We start from the raw sequence: 19202 nt of genomic DNA on the forward strand, positions 1-19202 counted from the left end.
CATCTTGAAAATCAGGTAACATACAGTGTTGAGTTAGAAATAAGAATGTACTAATTTTCTACTATTTTCTAAATAATCTACTAATAACCACAAGTATTACTTGACTGTGACTACACTGTAGCTTACCTAGGCCAAAGATACAGATGGGTTTATCAAAAAAGCTTTAATTCAGCTTTTACTAAACATAATTTTCAGTTGTCCACTTTTAGAGGTAAATCTCAGCAGAAAACGTTATTTCCTTGAGTCTGTTTAACTGAAAAAGCTCGTTTTTTCCATTTGCGTTTAGTCAGTTATTGTTGACAGAAGGTACGGCTGCGTGATCAAGCCCCAACAAGAATCTCGCACTGACGCCCAAAAAGCACAGTTGGTAGCTTTATTGCGGCTTCGTACAAATGACGTTTATGTCGCTTGTGACGCAGGCCATGCCTGTACCGTCCCTCAAGGACGGACGAGCCCCGCCTGCGGGCAGTGGAGCGTGTGGGGCCGGGGGCCGGCGGGGCTCACGGTCAGGACCACTTCCTGGTGACGTTGAGGTGGTCGAGTTGGTCCTCCAGCCGACGGTGCGCGGGGAACTTGGCGGCCTGCGCCGCCTTGAGCGCCTCGAAGGCGGCCGCCCTGCGGGCCGCCGCGTGGCCGCGCTCCTGCTCGGCCGTGAGGAAGGGCCGGCTCAGCCAGTAGTGGTTCTCCGCTTCTATCTCCAGGCGACGGATCATATTCTGCTTCGCCAGTGCCGACACGGTCCGCGGCCGCCGGTGCTTCCCGATCCACTGCCGGCCGGGGATGCGGCCGCGGCACAGGAGCGCGGTCAGGAACATGGCGCCTGCCGAGGAAAAGAGAGGAGATGACTGCGCGCTGGATGCGGGAAATGGGACAGGGGAGCCCCGCAGCCTCCCGCAGGCCGCCTCACCCCGCGCCGCCCCACTCACTAGCCGTGCGTTCAGGGCGCGCTCCGCACCACGGGGAACGACGCCGGAAGTGGGATGCCGGAAGATCCCAGTCCGATCCGCTGTTGTCTCCTCGCGTGAGGCTTCACCTATCGCGAGAAAGGCCGTTCGCGGCTACGGGAACCAATGGCGCTTCCGGCGCCGGAATTCAAACGGCCGCGAGCTCTGAGGCGGGGAGCCGGCCTCTCCTATGGATCCGATCCGAGGTTTTTGCGGGAAGCTGCGGTCTCTGGCCGTCACCTTGGACAGCGAGACGGCCCGGCTGCAGCGAGCGCTGGAAGGAGAGGACAGCGGTGAGTGAGCCGCGGGAGGGGCAGTGAAGAGTGTGAGTTGCCATCCCGGGGGCTGGGGGCGGTCTTCAAGTCCACGGAGTGTGTGCTAATAAAAACACGACCAAAAGAGGAAACGTGTCGTTTGATAGCAGCTTCTCCGCACTGTTCTTGACACGTGAAGTGACTTTCAGTTGAGTTCAGTCGACCAGTCGTACCCGACTCTTTGCGACCCCATGAACCGCAGCATGCCAGGCCTCCCTGTCTATCACCAGCTCCCGGAGTCCACCCAAACCCATGTCCATTGAGTCGGTGATGCCATCCAACCGTCTCATCCTCTGTCGTCCCCTTTTCCTCCTGCCCTCAATCTTTCCCACCATCAGGGTCTTTTCAAATGAGACAGCTCTGAGCATTGGAGTTTCAGCTTCAACATTAGTCCTACCAGTGAACACCCAGGACTGATCTTCAGGATGGACTGGTTGGATCTCCTTGCAGTCCAAGGGACTCTCAAGAGTCTTCAACACCATAGTTCAAAAGCATCAATTCTTCGGTGCTCAGCTTCCTTTATAGTCCACCTGTCACATCCATACATGACCACTGGAAAAACCATAGCCTTGACTAGACAGACCTTTGTTGACAAAGTAATGTTTCTGCTTTTGAATATGCTGTCTAGGTTGGTCATAACTTTCCTTCCAAGGAGTGAGCGTCTTTTAATTTCATGGCTGCAATCACCATCTGCAGTGATTTTGGAGCCCAGAAAAATAAAGTCAGCCACTGTTTCCTCTGTTTCCCATCTATTTCCCATGAATTGATGGGACCGGATGCTATATTAGTTTTCTGAATGTTGAGCTTTAAGCCAACTTTTTCACTCTCCACTTTAACTTTCATCAAGAAGCTCTTTAGTTCCTCTTCACTTTCTGCCATAAGGGTGGTGTCATCTGCATATCTGAGGTTATTGATGTTTCTCCCGACAATCTTGATTCCAGCTTGCGCTTCATCCAGCCCAGAGTTTCTCATGATGTACTCTGCATAGAAGTTAAATAAGCAGGGTGACAATATACAGCCTTGACGTACTCCTTTCCTATTTGGAACCAGTCTGTTGTTCCATGTCCAGTTCTAACTGTTGCTTCCTGACCTGCATACAGGTTTCTCAAGAGGCAGGTCAGGTGGTCCTTGGTCTCACCCAAATAGCCCACAGTCGTAGTGTATTTTCCCCAACAATTCGTTTTGCCTACAGAAACGCTAGTACTCAACACTGCTTTCTAATAAGGCAGAATTCTCCACCACTGACATTTGTATTAGGGGTTTTTTTTTAAGTTTTTGGAAGAGTAGTTCAGATTTTGAGATTATTTTGTGTGTCATAATTGTAATATGCCTTAAAATATTGCACCCTGTAGGCACAGACTCCTTTTACTTTAATAATGTTGTCGATAGTTTTTCAGCCGTTTCAAAATGTTTATGCTTGTGACTGTGAAAACAATGTATGTGCACAGCAAAAAGTTTGAGGTAATGGGAAAGTAGAAAATCTTTCCTACAACCTCACCACCAGAAGACACCGCTATTAATTTTCAATAGCTTTTCTACTATTCTTATTTTTCGCTGTTGCTTTGTTACGCTTGACTTTGTTTACATGGTTGAGATAATGCTATAAGACACAGAATTGTATGAATGGTTTTGGATTTTTAATATACAGCAGAATTGCTTTCCATAAAGCTTTACCTGCTTATCAGTGTAGATATGTTCACTTTGAAAGTTCATCAAACTATATATTTCTGTACTTTTCTATATAAAGATTTTATGATTCTAAAAAAATTATATTTTCTATTTTCTTATTTTTTCCTTTCATTGTTATACTTTTTCCATTCAATATTCATATTGAAGACTTTGAAGACTGTCCAATGAGAGTTCTACATGACCTTAACTCAGAAGTACGAATTCTAAAGGTATCACTCCTACAATATTAATTTATCATTTTTATGTGGTAATTTTTACAAAATTATAAATAGACTTAGTCAAATGTTAAATTAAAATGTACTTTGTTTTTTCATGAAAGGATGATGTCAATATTCTTCTTGATAAAGCAAACTTGGAAAGTCAAGAAAACATTGGTTTCATAAAACTAACAAAAATATTGATGAGAAAGAATTCAATGGATATCATGAAAATAAAAGAGTTTTTCCAGAAGTATGGATATACTCCACGTGCCAAGAAAAATTCAGGTGTGAATAACTAGCCTTTAATAGCATTTGTTTTAGTATTAAAGCAGCATAATTAAGACTACTATAGGGTTGCCCATCGTTTCTAGTTCTGATTCTGCCATTATGTAATAGACATTTGATCGTTTATTCAGCAATCCCTGTGTTCTGGATGCAGTGCTGATTGGTAGTGCAGTGTGAAGGCAGTCCTTGCTCTCCTTTACAAATGCTAGATGAGAACCAATACAGTGCTCAATGAAAGAAGGGTGCAAGATAAACCTACATGACTTAAGGATATCTGGTTGTTGGTCAGTTTTGACAATAAATAGCTGAGAGACTAAGCCATGGTATTTCACTTTCTCACTCTCAGTTTCTTCCTCCATAGAATGAGAAATTTTGGGCTATGTAAATTCATAAAGTCCTTTTTAGTTATAAAATGCTGATGACGGGTAGGAGAGCATGGTGTTTTAGAATTTAGAGTCAAACTGCCTGAGTTCAAATCTAATTTCACTACCTGCTAGTTATATTCATCTTTGACCAGTTACTTTGTACCTGAATTTGTCATCTCTAAAGTAGAGATTTTGTTTGTTTTCTGACCCCACCAGGGCCACAGCCCTGAAAGTGCTGAGTTCTGACTACGGGACCACCAGGGAAGTCCTGTAAAGTAGAGATGTTTAATAGTAGCTACCTCTGAGGTTGTGTAAGAATTAAATGAGACAAAATTTGTTTAGAACGGGACCTTGTATGCTAATCATCCATTGTTAACTATTGTTGTTAGTGTTATACCCATACCTGTAAGGAACTAATTTCAGTATGCTTCAGTGTCTTCATTTCTGTTATGAAAATGATCTTTGTGTGTAAATAAAAAATTAATTAGATTCAACAAATATGTACATATTGAGATATATGAAAGGTAAGTTAAACAGCCTGCATGGTATAATGGAAAGAATTTAGTTGACTTTGGTGTGAACAAGTTGACTTTGGTTACTCAGAAACTGGTTCCACTGTACTAGTAACTTCTCTAAATTACTTTTCCTCACTAGTGAAATAGAGCTGCCAATAAGTACCTCCCTAAGAGGTAGTAATAATGGTGATGACTTTATTTTATTAAACTCATCAGTGACAGCCTTGTAATCAATTCAGCAGTAGTTTTTCTGGTAGTTCTTCTGACGTTTCTCAGAATTAACAGAAAGCACAGTGCCAAAACACAATTCTGAATCAGCAGCTCTTCAAGGGCCAAAAGCCAGGAAATCAAAGTTTTTATAACCTTACTTTTTTTTTAATGGTGCATCCTTCAGCTTTAATGTGTCATGGGTTATGCAGACAAAAACAAAATCCTGTCCTAGTTCATTTCAGCTGCCAATTAAAACAAGGAACGTAATGTCTTCAAAGAAAAAGTGTGTGCCTCTTCATTTCCCTCAATCTGTTGGATCTCTTAGTTGGTCAAGTAAATGTACAGCCTAAACTTACCCCTTTTCTCTGCCTTTGAGCCCAAAAGATTCTGACAGGGATCTATAGGGTTAGGGTTAAGAAATTGCAGTTTTATTTGTGGGTACTGATTTTTCATCTTTGAACAGTTTACTTCCCTCCTCTGATGTATCATTAAGATGAAATATGGAGATATAAGCAGTACATGTCAGAAAGTGAAAGGTACAATTGAAATTTAAAAAGAAGAATATTTTCTCCTTAGAAAATAAAGAGAGAGCTTTTGCTGATTGGGGACATTTCAGATGGAGCTGTTTTATGTGGTTGTAGTACATGACGTTTTCTAGTTTGATGTTTGACCAGAATATGACCTTGATTTTTCCTCTCAGTGGATGAGCAAGAGGTCACCGACTCGAAACCAGAGTCCAGTGAATGTGAACGTCCTGAGAAGCCTGACGTGAAAGATGATTTGTTGGATTCTGCTGCTGCAAGCACTTCTGTTTCTGAGAAGTCACCGCGTAGTCCACAACTTTCTGATTTTGGACTTGAGCGGTACATCGTATCCCAAGTTCTACCAAACCCTCCCCAAGCAGTAAACAACCAGAAGGAAGAGCCAAAAATTTTAACTCCATTTTCCAAACACTCACTAGTAAAAACTCCAAAATGTGCACTAAAGATGGATGATTTTGAGTGTGTAACTCCTAAATTAGAACACTTTGGTATCTCTGAATATACTATGTGTTTAAATGACGATTACACAATTGGACTTAAAAATGTGAAAACTAACAGGTAAGCAGCTTTCTTAAAAGAAATATTTTATTTAACTTTCTTAATCTTTTGTATTTATTGATTTTTTCCCCCTAGAAGAAATCTCAGACAATACTTTTCTTTCAAAGGTTTCCAGATACTTCATATTTCAAACTTCTCTGAATCACCAATTCCATCAGTAAAGTGTGAACTATTAGTTTCCTTGGTTTAGAAGAAATAGAAGATTTTGAATAAGAGCCTGAAAACACTTGGTATGGAAACTTGGGAAGAAAAGAGGATCTAGGATAGAGCACAGATTTCTGATTCGTTGCTCAGGAACTAAAAGAATACCTGCAGCTTGGGGGTCCCTGGAGAAAAATGGCAACCCACTCCAGTGTTCTTGCCTAGAAAATTCCATGGACAGAGGAGCCTAGTGGGCTACAGTCCATGAGGTTGTAGAGTCAGCCACAACTGAGCACAGCTTGGAGGTAAAAGTGTTGAGTTTCTTTACATGTTGGTTTTGAGGTACTCTTAAGCTTAGGTATTGAAATACGAATTTGAAGCACAGTGATGAATTCCATGCTACACTGAAGAGATATGGGAGTGATCAGTATAGAAGTGGTAATTAATGTTAAAATGAAAATACCACATATCAAAGTACCACTCTTAAATGCATATCGTTAAGAACTGTAGTTATTAAAAAGGGAAAATAAACATTCAACTCAAACTGTCAGAAAAAAACAATTGGAGAAAAGAGACAGGAGTATTTGGAAACTCATAAAATATAAGTTTCCTATGATTCAAAAAAAAAAAGTAGGATAATTTCAATAGATGTCAAGAATTTTATGAAATTAGACACCCATTCTTCATTTAAATTGTTAACTCTCAGTAAAAGGATACTTCATTAATGTGATAATGTGAATATCTAACTTAATGGTGAAGCTGTCACCATTATTAAACATCATTGGTTTTATTTTGTTTTTGTTTTTGTTTTTTTTAACGTTCTTAATGTTGTAGCCAATGTAATGAGATACAAAACAGAAATAAAGATTACCGTGATGTATTTCTAGGCCATGTTTTGTACCTGGGCAACTTGAGAAAGGCACAGCTAAAATCTGTAGAAGCTGATGTAAGATTTATTTTATATAAGATAACTACTTAAAATAATATGCTTTGCCATATTTTATTATAACTAGTTGGTAAATACAGGGGGAAAGTCATGAAAATTCTCAACAAAAAAGTAAAATACTCATGCAGTTGTATGTGAAAGACCTATATGAATAAAACCACTAAACATTTCTAAGTTAAAGGGAAAATTAGAATGAAAAAGTATACCATGTTCCTTAGCAGAATGACTGAATATTACTAAGATGTTTAATCGTATCAAGTTAATTTATGGATATCATACAATTAAAATAAAACCTTAGGTTTTTTTTATTTCCTCTAAGGTGGAGCATAAGGGATGTGTGAGAAAACTATTCAAATGATTTGGAATAATAAAAAGTAAGGATAACTAAGAAAATAATGAAAAATAACAGTAATGAGGGGATTTAACTTACTGGTTATTAAAATATATAAAGCTACAGTAAGTAAAACAGTATAAAATTGTGACAGAATGGACCTATTGCAGAAACAGAATAGCCAAGAAACAGCCTCTAATTTACCTAAGGATTTAATATGTACTGAAGATGTTTTTCAAGTAAAGATTATTCAGTAAATTACACTAGGACAGTTTGTTAATTGAACTATTTTATTGTATTCAGTGATGTTCTTTTTTATAACTATATTTCAGACATCTGGGTAATTGGCTAGAACAACTTTAATAAGATGGCAGAGTCAGTCTTAGTCTAAAAAATGTTCTTAATCTCTGTCTGTATACTGGTATAAAATTCCACTTTATGATTTTGAAGCCAAGAGCTAACAGTTTCTATATTTGAACCAAGGAGTTGAACTCACAGCTTTCCTTGAAGTCAATTTTTTGTTTTTTTGGACTGTGTGGCATGCAGGATCCTGCTTCCCCAACCAGGGATCCAGCTTGCACCCCCTGCAGTGGAAAAAGCAGAATCCCAACCACTGGACCACCAGGAAATTCCCTAAGTCAAAGACTTTTAACCACTTCTAAGTCAAAGCTGCCAATACAAAATAGTTCTTAACCTTTTTTGAGCTATGGATATACATTTAAAAAAAGAAAAGAAAAAAGATTTCCATGGAATTTATCTTCCATAAAACATAATTGAATGTCCAGACTTAATGATATATAATAAGGTTAAATAATTTTCCAGAGATTTAATATTAACTTTTTTTAACTCTAATATTTCCCTATGAATCACACCAGTGAGACCATAGAAACAGAACCAGTGCCCAATGATAATGTCTTTGCCACTCCTGGCCTCATAACCCAGCCATTGGGAAAAAACAGTAAGTATGAATTTCAAGTTATTTCTCAGCCATACTCTTTGCAGACTATCTTTGTACAATAAATGGTCCTATCACCTAAGACATTCTAATAGCCTTCTGCATCTTCTCGGTTCATAATACTGAATTATATAAAGTACCATTGTACCATTCCATTCAGGTTCAGTATGATTTCATACAAGAGAAATACAGTTTTCTGTTGTTCACACTCTTCCTGATTATATTCAGTGTTTTTGAGCTTGTTTGTTAACATTTTAACTTAAAATATAAATATTAACTCACCAATCTTTAATATAGAGCCAGTAGTACATTTTTTTTGTTTGAATTTAGCTTCAGCTTATTGATTAGAGTTCTAGATTATCTTTCTTACATAAACCACACCCAGAATATATCAGCCATCATTTCAGATTTTGGATTTTTTTAATAGTAGAAAAACTTAAAATATTTTCATGTAGTGTTTTCACATTTGTCCCAGCAAACATGAAAACATTGGTTTTTATGTAAATATAAAATTTAAAATCCTAGAGTTTTATGATTTTGAATAATTATAATCTATACCAAATTTATTGGAAACTTTTTAAGGTAACTATTCTGTCAAGTCTTTAAAGTTTTGGACATATTTTCAGAAAAATTCTCTTTCAGTGCTAACTTCACTGACTTCTTACTAAATTAACAAGTCCTGATGGCATAAACAATTTGAAAAAATACAGCTGACTCATAGTAAGCTGAGCTCAACTTATAAGAGCATGATTATATTAAATAGAGGCCTTTAAAAAAAAAGGTTGAACCACTACCTCTTTCACACCACACTCAGAAATCAATTCCCAGTGAACTATAACTTTTTAGAAAATTATAATGGAAGATACCTTTATGCCTTCTGAAGTGAAATGGGTTTTCCAAAGAATAGTTTACTGACTAAAATTCTTCAATATATCATTGGCAATATCTTTTATGGAAGGAACAGAATGCTTAGGCTTATCCATTAATACTTTGGTTAAGTGTAAGCTTATTAATAGAGCCATATTTTATTTGTTTCTTAAGGGATAGTTGTTGTTTAGTCATTAAGCCATGTCCAGCTCTTTGTGACCCCATGGACTGTAGCCCTCTGGGCTCTGTCCATAGGATTTTCCAGGCAAGAATACTGGAGTGGGTTGCCATATCCTCTTCCAGGGGATCTTCCTGACCCAGGGATCAAACCTGCATCTCCTGCGTTGGCAGCCAGATTCTTTACCACTGAGCCACCTGGGAATCCCTTACTTAGTCTAGAAAATGCTAAAATGATACTATAGAGTGGCTGTTTTGGTTTACTGTCTCCAACATTGTTTGAATTCCTGTTTCTCCATCTTTCTAGCATTTGATGATTAGATTAGATAAAATTTTGCCAGTTTAATTATTTTGCTAACATATTTACTTTTCTCTGGTATTTAAGGTTTCTTTCACACTTTGTTAACAGACAGCAAATCTCTCTTTGTGCATGGTTGCTAGGATCTCTTTTTTTGTTCCAATGGCTGTTTTTCCATCCCTGACTAACCAAGTAACTTGTAGTTACTTACTATAGCTTTAGAGTAAGTCCTAATGTCTTGAAAGGCAATTGACCTTCCTTGACCTCTTCCTCCTCATGTTTCATCTGCAGAAATTTGATTTTCCCATAAAGGTCTTATACAGTTTTTAATAGATTTATATGTAGGTATATTTTTATTGCTATTGTAAAACATATTCTTTTTCAAATATAGTTTTTATTGTTTGTAGAGCTTATACTAGAACTGTTCATTTTTGTGCATTACATTTGCACCTTGCAACCTTGCTCAACTTTTATTAGTGCTAATCCCTGGTGACTCAGATGGTAAAGAATCTGCTGGCAATGCAGGAGACATGGGTTTGATCCCTGGGTCAGGAAGATCCCCTGGAGGAGGGCATGGCAATCCACTCCAGTATTCTTGCCTGGAGAATTCCATGGACAGAGGAGCCTGGCGGGCTACAGTCCATGGGGTCACAAAGAGTTGGACATGACTGAGCGACTAACACTTTGAACTTTGAACGATAACTAGATTGTGAATAGGACAGTTTTGTTTTTTTTCCAGTCAAGTACACACTAAAGTTAGAATATTTTAAGTTATTAAAAATAAAGTGCACAGTTGATACAGACAAATTTTATAAAACTTAAAGTCTTTTAGATCTGTATTTTCATGCCCTTGTATGTGTCTTCTAGATGCTGAGCACACACATTCTCCCTTGGCACCTACATTCTGCACTCCTGGTTTGAAAGTCCCTTCTACGAAGACCAGCACAGCTATGGTAAACATCCATCCCTAGTGAATCTGACACACTATTTCCAGACGCAGTCAGTCTGTTTAGAATACATAGGCTGCAGTAGCCTTAGGGAGTGTATTTAGTATTTCCAGAGGATCATTTGGCAGCATGTATCCAGAGCTTTCCATTTTTTTCACACCCTTTAACCAGAATTTATTCTCAGGCATATTGGGACAGAGATTTTTAACAGTAAAGTTATGGCCCTTATTTATAAAAGCAGAACATGGGAACAAATGTCAAATGATAAAGGGGGAAAAAGCTTATTAAGGAAATCCATAAGATCCAGTGTCATGTGGCAAGCATGTTTTAAAAAACAGATAAGAACATAGAATGTTTTCAAGAAAAATGTAATGTGGACAGTGATACGTATGTGTATGTATACATGTACACACATACACATATATTTTAAGGAAGAATAATGGATAGAAACACCAAAATGGGTGATTCTTACACCTTTTATTCCAAAATTTTCCCAGTGAACAAATGTACTGTGTATGCAAAATCTCATCCCTGTGTCAAGTTGTCATGCACACTTAGACAACCAGTTCTGGTAGAGGGGCCGTCAGCGGATCCTCCAGCAGTGATGAAAATGGTCTGTACTTGTGTGTTCTCCGGCTGGGAGTCAGCTACTGAGCACGTGAAATGTGTCTGGTGCAGCTGAGGCACTCACTTTCAGTTTTTTAAATTTTATTAATGTATAATTGCACCATGTACCTTGTTGTAATCCACTGTGTTCCTGGCCATGTGGAAGGCACCCCCTCAGTGTTCCCTCTGCCCCTGGGGAGACAGGCCGGGTCAGTGGGAATGGGCCACTACCTCCCTGGCAGAGCTCCTCATCGCTGTGACTCTGGCTTGGCCAGGATAGAGTTGCCCGAGTCTGGATGGTGAATCCATCTAAATCTGGGGCTCAGCCAGCCAGTCTGCTTAGACTGCACGTGCAGCCCTCCCTCAGCCCCACGTAATGAACATGGTGCTGTGTCCTCCCCATGCCCTTTCTTTGTGTCCTTGATTGTATTTCGTTCTTGGTCAGGGAAGAGGGGGTCACTTTGGGCCTCCTTAGAGATCCCAACAGAGCTAACGATTGATGAACAATTTTTATCACTATATTACTTTATACCCCTGTAATTTAATGATTTCTTTTTATTCAATAGGTATCCACAAACAGTTCATCAAATGACTTAGAAACAAAAGAAAGTACATCATTAGTTTCAAATTCAGACGAGTGCTTTGAGAATTTTGCAGATCCCTCTTCTCCTACAATTTCTTCTTACGAGAATCTGCTCAAAACACCTACACCTCCAGAAGTTACTACGATTCCAGAAGATATTCGCCAGGTTATTTTTCTAGGCTATTGTTTTGGTTTATTTTTCCTGCAAAAAGACCTGAAATGGATACAAACTGTATTATTTATCAGGCTAATGTGCTGGTATGGATCTAAATCTTAATTCTGGCCTGTTAAGGCCATCTAAGCTGGCTAAGGCTCTTCAGAGCTGACCTGTGATGTCACTATACTTTTGTGCCCTCATAAGGCATTTTCTCCTTAATTTCATGTTCTTAAATGTATTCTTAAAATATTTTCTAATGATTGTTCAAATGTGATCACCTTGGTAACCATGTCTCCCCTGAGGTTTCTGGCAAGATCAGAAATGTCATTTACCCTTTGGTTCTCCATTGTTGGAGAACCCTGAATAACTTGGATCAGGGTTTCTTGAACTTGAGACGTCCAGATGTCTTGGACCTCAGTTTGAGAAGCACTTGTTTAAATATGTTAGAATATCTGATTCTTTTTTTGTGTGACCTCCACATGGCTTGCAGGATCTTAGTTCCCTGAGCAGGGATTGAACCCAGGCTCCAGCAGTGAAAGTGCTGAGTCCTAACCACTGGACCGCCAGGGAAGTCCCATAGAATATCTGATTCTTTGTTTTGTTTTTATTTTTGTATCTGATTCTTTAGTACAACATAATTTACCAGCAGTCTGTTGGGCTGGTTTATAACAACTACCTATTCCACTAAGTAACCACTCTGATTCTTTGAGCATCCCCGCTTAATAAAGTTAAGTATTTGGCTTAGTTAAGTGCTTAGGCAAATGGAATTCTTAATAACCATTATAGAAACCTTCCTAGCTTATGGAGAAGGAGAATACTTGGGGAAATACCCAAATGCCATTGGAAGGGACTCATCCTAAGATATCAGTAAAGCATTTGCTTTCCTGGCATTATAATAAGTTGAGGAAGGAGCATTTCCTGTCTATAGCATCATACAGTCTCCAGTTTGCCATAGTGCCTCTTCTCTATTTCTGTGTTAAAGGAGGGAAATATTGTATTTAACATATCAGCTCTTTATGAAAAATTATAGTTAATACTTCAGGTTCTTCTTTGTATAATTTTTCCTTTGAGCATCTTTATCTATCTTTATGTGCATCTGCTGATCTTTCCTTTGAGCATCTTTGTAAAGGCCTGATTTGCTCTCGGGGCTGCCCTGCTGCTTGCTTCCTTTGACCTGTGGTACATTTAGAAGCTTTCCAGCCTGTATGCCCAAGCTCACCCTCTAACATCTCCATCTCTTCTGCGCTGTGGAATGTCTGTGCTGCTAAACATTCTGCTTCAAATAACCCATATCTTCACATTTTCCTTGACCTTTACTGACTGTTTTATAAAGGCTTCAGATTTATGTTGTTTGTATGGCGCAGTAAAAGGAATTTGCTTTCTTTTAGATTTTATCAAAATACAACTCAAACCTAGCATCTCCAGTAGCAGTTAGAGCGGTGTCACCCATCAACGTGTTCCTTCCTCGGCATGGAGGACAGAATATGCGAGATGCCAGCAACAAAGAAAACTGGTGAACGTGAGTATGTTCCCATGTTATCTGAGGAAAACATTGAAAAGTTCACATTGGGATGGCGAGTAAACATCTGGAGTTGACACTTGCAGCTTAGGACACAACCCAGAGCTCGTGATCCCTACGTCTCCAGCTCCCACACTAGCCCCCTGGACGATGTCGCTGGGAGTTCATTCCCAATTGTATTATGAGTGTGAAAACAGAGGTCTTCAGTGTCCTGTCATTTGTCTTGTTGAAGGCTACTGGTTATATCCAACTGATATTTTTTATTGTATCTTCCTACAGAAATGATAGTGGATCCATCCTTCCATTATGGAAACGGAACAGAATGAGATGAACGCAAAGCTGGTCTCACTTTGTTTTCAACATCCCTACGTCGTCCCCCTTTTGAAAAACCAATTCATGTTAAAGATGAGTATGGACACTAATAGCATAAAGTGCTTTTTATTAAGTTTGATTTAATCTAACCTGTCGTGTAGTTCAGCTGCTCAGTTTTGAAAGATCATTACTATTTCACTGATTTCAAGTTTACCCTGCCTCATGGAACTATGTGGTTTAAGTAATATTAGGAAGCAGGATAAATAATTTTTGAAATTTAAACATTACTGTTTGCCACTCAAATGAGGCCACCTTCAGTCTTCTTGGGGCTGGACAATTGGTAGAGCTGGGCTTCTTCCTTGGGGCTAGCTCTGCCCGCTGTCTCCTCATGACTGTCCCAAGTCTTCTACACCTTTTAACAATGTTCTTTCAGACTCTGCTGTTTACAAAAGACAGCTTAAACTGATGTAGGAAAAGAGGAATATATAGGTCTAGGTGGCTATACTGAAGTGGGTGTCTCAAACATTTGGACTTAAGACACTCGCCTGCTGTCATGTCAGGATGGGTGTTTTCCTCTAACTTGTCGGTTTCATGCTCTCAAATCAGCTCTTCCCAACACGACTGCAACCTCCCCAGACCCCCATCTAGCTCAGCGCCCAGCAGAGCCCAAGCCTCACCCTCTGGAAGATCCTAGGCATCCTCCTGAGTGGGTGCTCCTCTCTGGACTGTCAGCTGTGCCTGTGGACCTGTCTCTGAGAGCACCAGGCTGCCCTGTCCATGGAGCCCAAGAGCATTATGATCTAAGTCAAGCTGATTCAGCAAAGATTATCCTCTTTTATGGTTGTGCCTTGAAAGTCAAATGGGAAGACGCATCACATTGTGTCTCTTTGTTTCGTCAGAAGATTGTCACTGAAGAACAACTTATTCTTTGTTCTAGTAACTACTGAGTAGCTACAATTTAAATTTTGCTAAATAAAATGTTAAATTCAAGATACTTAATTTTGCTTTTCAAGATAAGCTCTGGTCAGCCTTATAGTATATGAGGCTAACTCCTGAACTGTATCAGCCTTTTGTACACTGTTTACCGTGGCTCAGTGTATGTAAGTCCACAGAATGGATAGGATTGCTTAAGGAGGAGTGAGTATATTCACAGTGTACTAAGGACTGAATCCTGGAGTTCTCATTTTAGAAGATGGAAAGAGGCAGAAAAATCTAGCAAAAGAGATGGAGAAGCAGCCAGGGAAACAGGAATAAAGTATTTCAAGGAGAGTGATCAGTTCTGTCAGTATTGTTGAGAATCCAAATAAAAAAGACAGAATTACCACTGGACTTGGCAAAGTCACTGTTACTGACAGCATTGATGAATTCTCACAGAGTGCTTGGGATGAGTGTCTGGAGTTGGGTAGAGAGGTTGGAGGTGAGGAAGCAAAGACCATGAACTAATATGGCTCTTTTCATCAGTTTTATTCAAGGAGGGAGAGAAGAAATGGTGTGGCAACCAGAGGGGGTGTGAGTGAAACAGGAGTGTTGGGAGATGGGACATAAACATTATAGGAAGCACTTCCAGTGGCCTGCTGGGTGTCCCCACTTGTCTTGTGAGGGCCTTGCAAATTGAGCTTCTCTGGAATTTCTTTCCTTAGCTCTCACCACTCTCCTCCTGTGATCCTAATTTCTGTTCCTTAGAACTAGGCTACTTCTAGCTTATCAGGCTTCAAACGTGACCCTTCAGTGTCTTCCCTTTGCTCCTAAGATGAACCCAAGGTCCCACAGTAGCCTCCATGACCGCCCCTGTGTGGCCTGACCCTCGGTCACTCTCCATCTACTCTTGCAGCCTGCGCTCCGGTCTTCCCTTCCTCCCCTCACCAACGCCCACCCCCGTGGCTGGCTCTCCCTCGTCTCCATAGGCTGTAGATCCTTGACCTTTCTGTCCGCTTACCACTCCGACCCCCATACAGGAAAACAATGTTCTGCTTTTCCTTGAACTCATAGCCCAGCTCCAAGATCTAACAAGCAGGGCCACAGTCCCTGACCACACAGGTCGGGGCTGGGCACATGACTGACGTGAGATCTAAGAGCCAGTTCTGGGCCTCTGGGGGAACGTCCAGGAAGAGCAGCGTGCTTTTCTGGGTGTGCCGAGGTGAACACTCAGAGCTGCAAAGGGCGAGCCCGCCTGAGGAGGGGCTGCTGCTGAAGCTCCCACAGGAGACTTGTGACTCCACCTCTTCAGGTAAGTGGTTCATAAATCCATCTTCCACCCCAACCCTGCACCCCCGTTTCCTTGTTACATGAAACTCCAACCAGTGTTAGCTTATCTGTTTCAGGTCTCAGATTAAAAGTTATTCTATCAAAGAGTTTAACCATTTTTCCAGTCAGCACCCCATTCTCATCCTTTATAGAACTTGGTAGAATGTGTGACAGAATGTTCCTTGCCCCACCAGACCAAAGCTCAGTGGGGACAAGGAGCTCACTGGCTCCCTTGTTCACTGTTACACTGGCACCTGCCAGGCCGGAAGGGCCTAACTGGACCAGGCATGGTACATTCATTACATTTGTCAACCCACTGAATTTTTTTAAAGTAACTCCTAATGAATAGGTGCTAGCATTTCCATTTGGCAGATGAAAATGTGGAGGCCTTGATGATGGACTTTTCTTTCCATGCCCCATTTCCCTCCCCAGGCCTTGCTGACTGCACCTGGGGTGTACCCCTTCCCCTCCATTCTCCACCATGCCCCCACCTCCTCACCTTCATCTCCAGCCAAATTCCGGGAAAGTACCTGATGCTTCAATGCCTTTGTTTACACCACACCCTTAATCTACTGGGAGCCTAAATGCAACCCTATGGGTGCTGAACAAGCTCACCTGCCATCTTCAGCATAACCTTTCTCTCTCAACCCTTTCCTATCCACCTGTGATCATCCGCACTTACACCTTCTGTCATGAGACAAAGGCTTTCTGAGGAAGGACCTGCATGTCAGGTTTTTCTCCACCCCAGGTGCAGGGTACCTGGTGTGTAATAGGCACTCATTCCACATACTTTTTCCCTGGAAGTGTGCAAAGAGTAATAATTACAATTTCTGACAGCTTTATCAATAATGTATGCAGATTTTGAAAGTACTTCAGATGGTTCTTTGGATTCAGTTTAAATTGTTTTAATTTTATTTTATTCATGACACTGTCTCAGGAGTTGGTTATAGCTGGGCTGGCCTGCGAGCCTGTGGAGTAGGAAATTCTGACAACTGAGGGCACGAAGCAAGGGAGGGGCTACAAACACCTTTTATCTTGTGTTTAAAACAGCTATTTACTGAACAGTCACTCTCTACCAGGCAGTCCTCCAGGCCCCTTTCCCTGGCTTTTCCCAACGGTGTGAGGTGGGTGTGTGATTAGGACACCCTTATACAATGAACTCCTCACATTTCCAGGCTGACAGGTTTTTCTTATTAAAATTATATTGGTATTTAGTATTAAAATTGCTTTTTGTATGTATGTGTTAGTTCCTCAGTCACGTCTGACTCTTTATGATCCCATAGACTATAGCCTGCCAGGCTTCTCTGTCCATGGAATTCTCCAGACAAGAATTGTGGAGTGAGTTGCCATTCCATTCTCCAGGGGATCTTCCCAACCCAGGGATGGAACCCAGGTCTCCTGCATTGCAGGCAGATTGTTTACCATGTAAGCCACCAGGGATAGGTTTTAGCTTATTCCTCCTAGGAATTACTGGGGGGTGGGAATCAATAACTGTCCTCATAAAATAGTTGCCTGGCTAGTTCCTGATTAGCAGAATAAACACTTCCTTCAAGGTTGTTTCATTACAGATTCCAAGAAACTACAGAGATTTTTAAGAACAACCTGTTTAAGCAATGGTGCTTCCCCAGGGGCTCAGCGGTAAAAGAACCCACCTGCCAGTGCAGGAGACCCTGGTTTGATCCCTGGGTCAAGATGATCCCCTAGAAAAGGAAATGGCAACCCACTCCAGTATTCTTGCCTGGGAAATTCCACAGACAGAGGAGCCTGGAGGGCTACAGTCCATGGGGTCACAAAGAGTCAGACACGACTGAGCAACTAAACAATCTAAGCAATAAAGTACATACAAGGACACACAGACCTCACTGGCTGCTCAGATACTAAAACCAGAAGCCATGACCATATTATTTAAAAGAGGCGTTTGGTTTGTACAAAGACTGAACCAGGTCCACATGCTCCAGATGACATCCCTTGGCAGAGTCTTCACAGACAACGGCTTTGCTGCCAGAACAGGACTGGTGGAGCTGGGTGGGCGCCAGCCTGAAGGGAGCTGAAGACAACAGCACACTATTTCTGGAAACATGTTTTCAGTCATCCATTGTTGGCTTCCTCGCTTCACAGCCCACATTGCGAGCTGTTATTTAAAGCAGGCCTCCATTTCAGCTGAAGTGAAGATATAGCCACTGCCTGCACCTCAGTGCTGAAGGTGAAATGAGATTAGGCACCACTCAGCACTCATAACTGCTTGGTCACAGTAAGTTTGGAATTCGCGATAGAACAGAAACAGGCTGAGTTCAGCTCTATTTAAGAGTAAGAGTTTGCCTAACAGTTTTAACTGCTTTCTTTCCCCTTCACAGTTATCCCTATAGGCACAAACACAGAGTTGATATCTGAAACATGGACACAACTGAGCGACTGATCTGATACCTGAAACTAATATATTGTTATATACCAATTTTACCTAAAAAAAAAAAATCCATGTTGAAACAAAGTGAACAAGCCACTTTATTTTCAGCCAGTGGGAGAGTAACCTGGAATAATTACAGGAAAGCCCCACTGGAAGAGTTCACACCGTTATGAAAATTTGGCTTGGGAAGTCCCATATTGACTTTCTGTCTTGATCTACAGAGTACATTGTTTCTTCTCCACAAACAGGATGGTAATTAATCATGGTTCTTCTTCTCCAATATATCAGGTTTAAGTTAATTTTATGACTTACGGAGCTCAAGCCTAGCTGATCTGAATGAATCAAGCACTGAGGGGTTTGGGGCAAAGCTCAGTGGAGAAGAGGCCCTAGGTCTGGGCTCCAGGTCCACGACTGTCACCTACCTGCTGGCTGACTGACCCTGATCCTACAAGTGTCAGGTTTCCAAGGCTGCTTTTGTCTGTACAAGATCAAACTACTACAATCTTACTTTGCTAGTAATATATATTTTTTAATTTGGGGATACACAGTTTCAAAGTTTTCTATGCAACAGAATGAAGGTAATAGGGCTTAATCACATACTGCACACTGAGACTGGAACTGTTCTGTGGACGAGATGGCACCTGTTCTGTTTATGTTTTATAAAGTCCTACTTTATGGCTAACTTTGTTATTAGTCTTCACAGTACTGTAGGCTGTCACTTCTTATTTTACAAATTTTAAACAAACAAATTCAGGTAACTTGTCCAAGGTGCTCCTAGCGTAACCAGGATTTACATGTTCAGCCCACCTGGTTTTAACCACTCTGTATACTGCCTCAAATCAGACATGAGTCAGCCCCAGCACTGAAGAGGGTGTGTGAACACCTCCTGCTTACTCAGCTCGACCTCATCCCGGACCTTCTCCCATGCTCTCAAGTTTCCTCTTTCATTCTCCCTGCATTTTCAGATCTTCAAGGTAAATCTATCCTTATCCTAAGTTCTAACCCTTGTTCCTCTCTACTGCTTCCCTGCCCTCAAAATGTTCTATTTTCCCCATTTTTGAAGCATAAAAGACCTCACTGTGCCACCTTTTCT

At 40.8% G+C, this 19202-nt stretch overlaps 2 protein-coding genes across 5 annotated transcripts; one reads left to right on the forward strand and one right to left on the reverse strand.

Annotated features, from left to right (window-relative positions):
• Nucleotides 1-359: 359 nt before the first annotated feature.
• On the reverse strand, nucleotides 360-1232 carry MRPL57 (mitochondrial ribosomal protein L57). Of its 3 annotated transcripts, none has more exons than XM_055542560.1 (2): nucleotides 927-1232; nucleotides 360-820 (listed from the first exon to the last, which is right to left on the reverse strand). In XM_055542560.1, exon 2 carries the CDS (start codon nucleotides 813-815, stop codon nucleotides 507-509), a length of 309 nt encoding a protein of 102 aa, XP_055398535.1. In that variant the 5' UTR covers nucleotides 816-820; nucleotides 927-1232; the 3' UTR covers nucleotides 360-506. The 3 variants fall into 3 exon arrangements, with proteins under 3 accessions (XP_055398535.1, XP_055398536.1, XP_055398537.1); XM_055542561.1 differs by having other exon boundaries at nucleotides 360-852; nucleotides 927-1049; XM_055542562.1 differs by lacking the exon at nucleotides 927-1232 and adding an exon at nucleotides 908-926.
• On the forward strand, nucleotides 1019-14455 carry SKA3 (spindle and kinetochore associated complex subunit 3). 2 transcript variants are annotated; one of them, XM_055542553.1, is made up of 9 exons: nucleotides 1023-1237; nucleotides 3095-3156; nucleotides 3267-3432; nucleotides 5223-5622; nucleotides 7916-7998; nucleotides 10205-10290; nucleotides 11457-11639; nucleotides 13019-13149; nucleotides 13429-14455. In XM_055542553.1, the coding sequence occupies exons 1-8, from the start codon at nucleotides 1135-1137 to the stop codon at nucleotides 13145-13147; spliced, it is 1212 nt and encodes a 403-aa protein (XP_055398528.1). In that variant the 5' UTR covers nucleotides 1023-1134; the 3' UTR covers nucleotides 13148-13149; nucleotides 13429-14455. The 2 variants fall into 2 exon arrangements, with proteins under 2 accessions (XP_055398529.1, XP_055398528.1); XM_055542554.1 differs by lacking the exons at nucleotides 3095-3156; nucleotides 3267-3432 and having other exon boundaries at nucleotides 1019-1237.
• Nucleotides 14456-19202: the final 4747 nt, after the last annotated feature.

This window comes from Bubalus kerabau, chromosome 12 (genome assembly GCF_029407905.1).
Source record: "Bubalus kerabau isolate K-KA32 ecotype Philippines breed swamp buffalo chromosome 12, PCC_UOA_SB_1v2, whole genome shotgun sequence".
In the NCBI taxonomy this organism is placed as follows: Eukaryota; Metazoa; Chordata; class Mammalia; order Artiodactyla; family Bovidae; genus Bubalus; species Bubalus kerabau.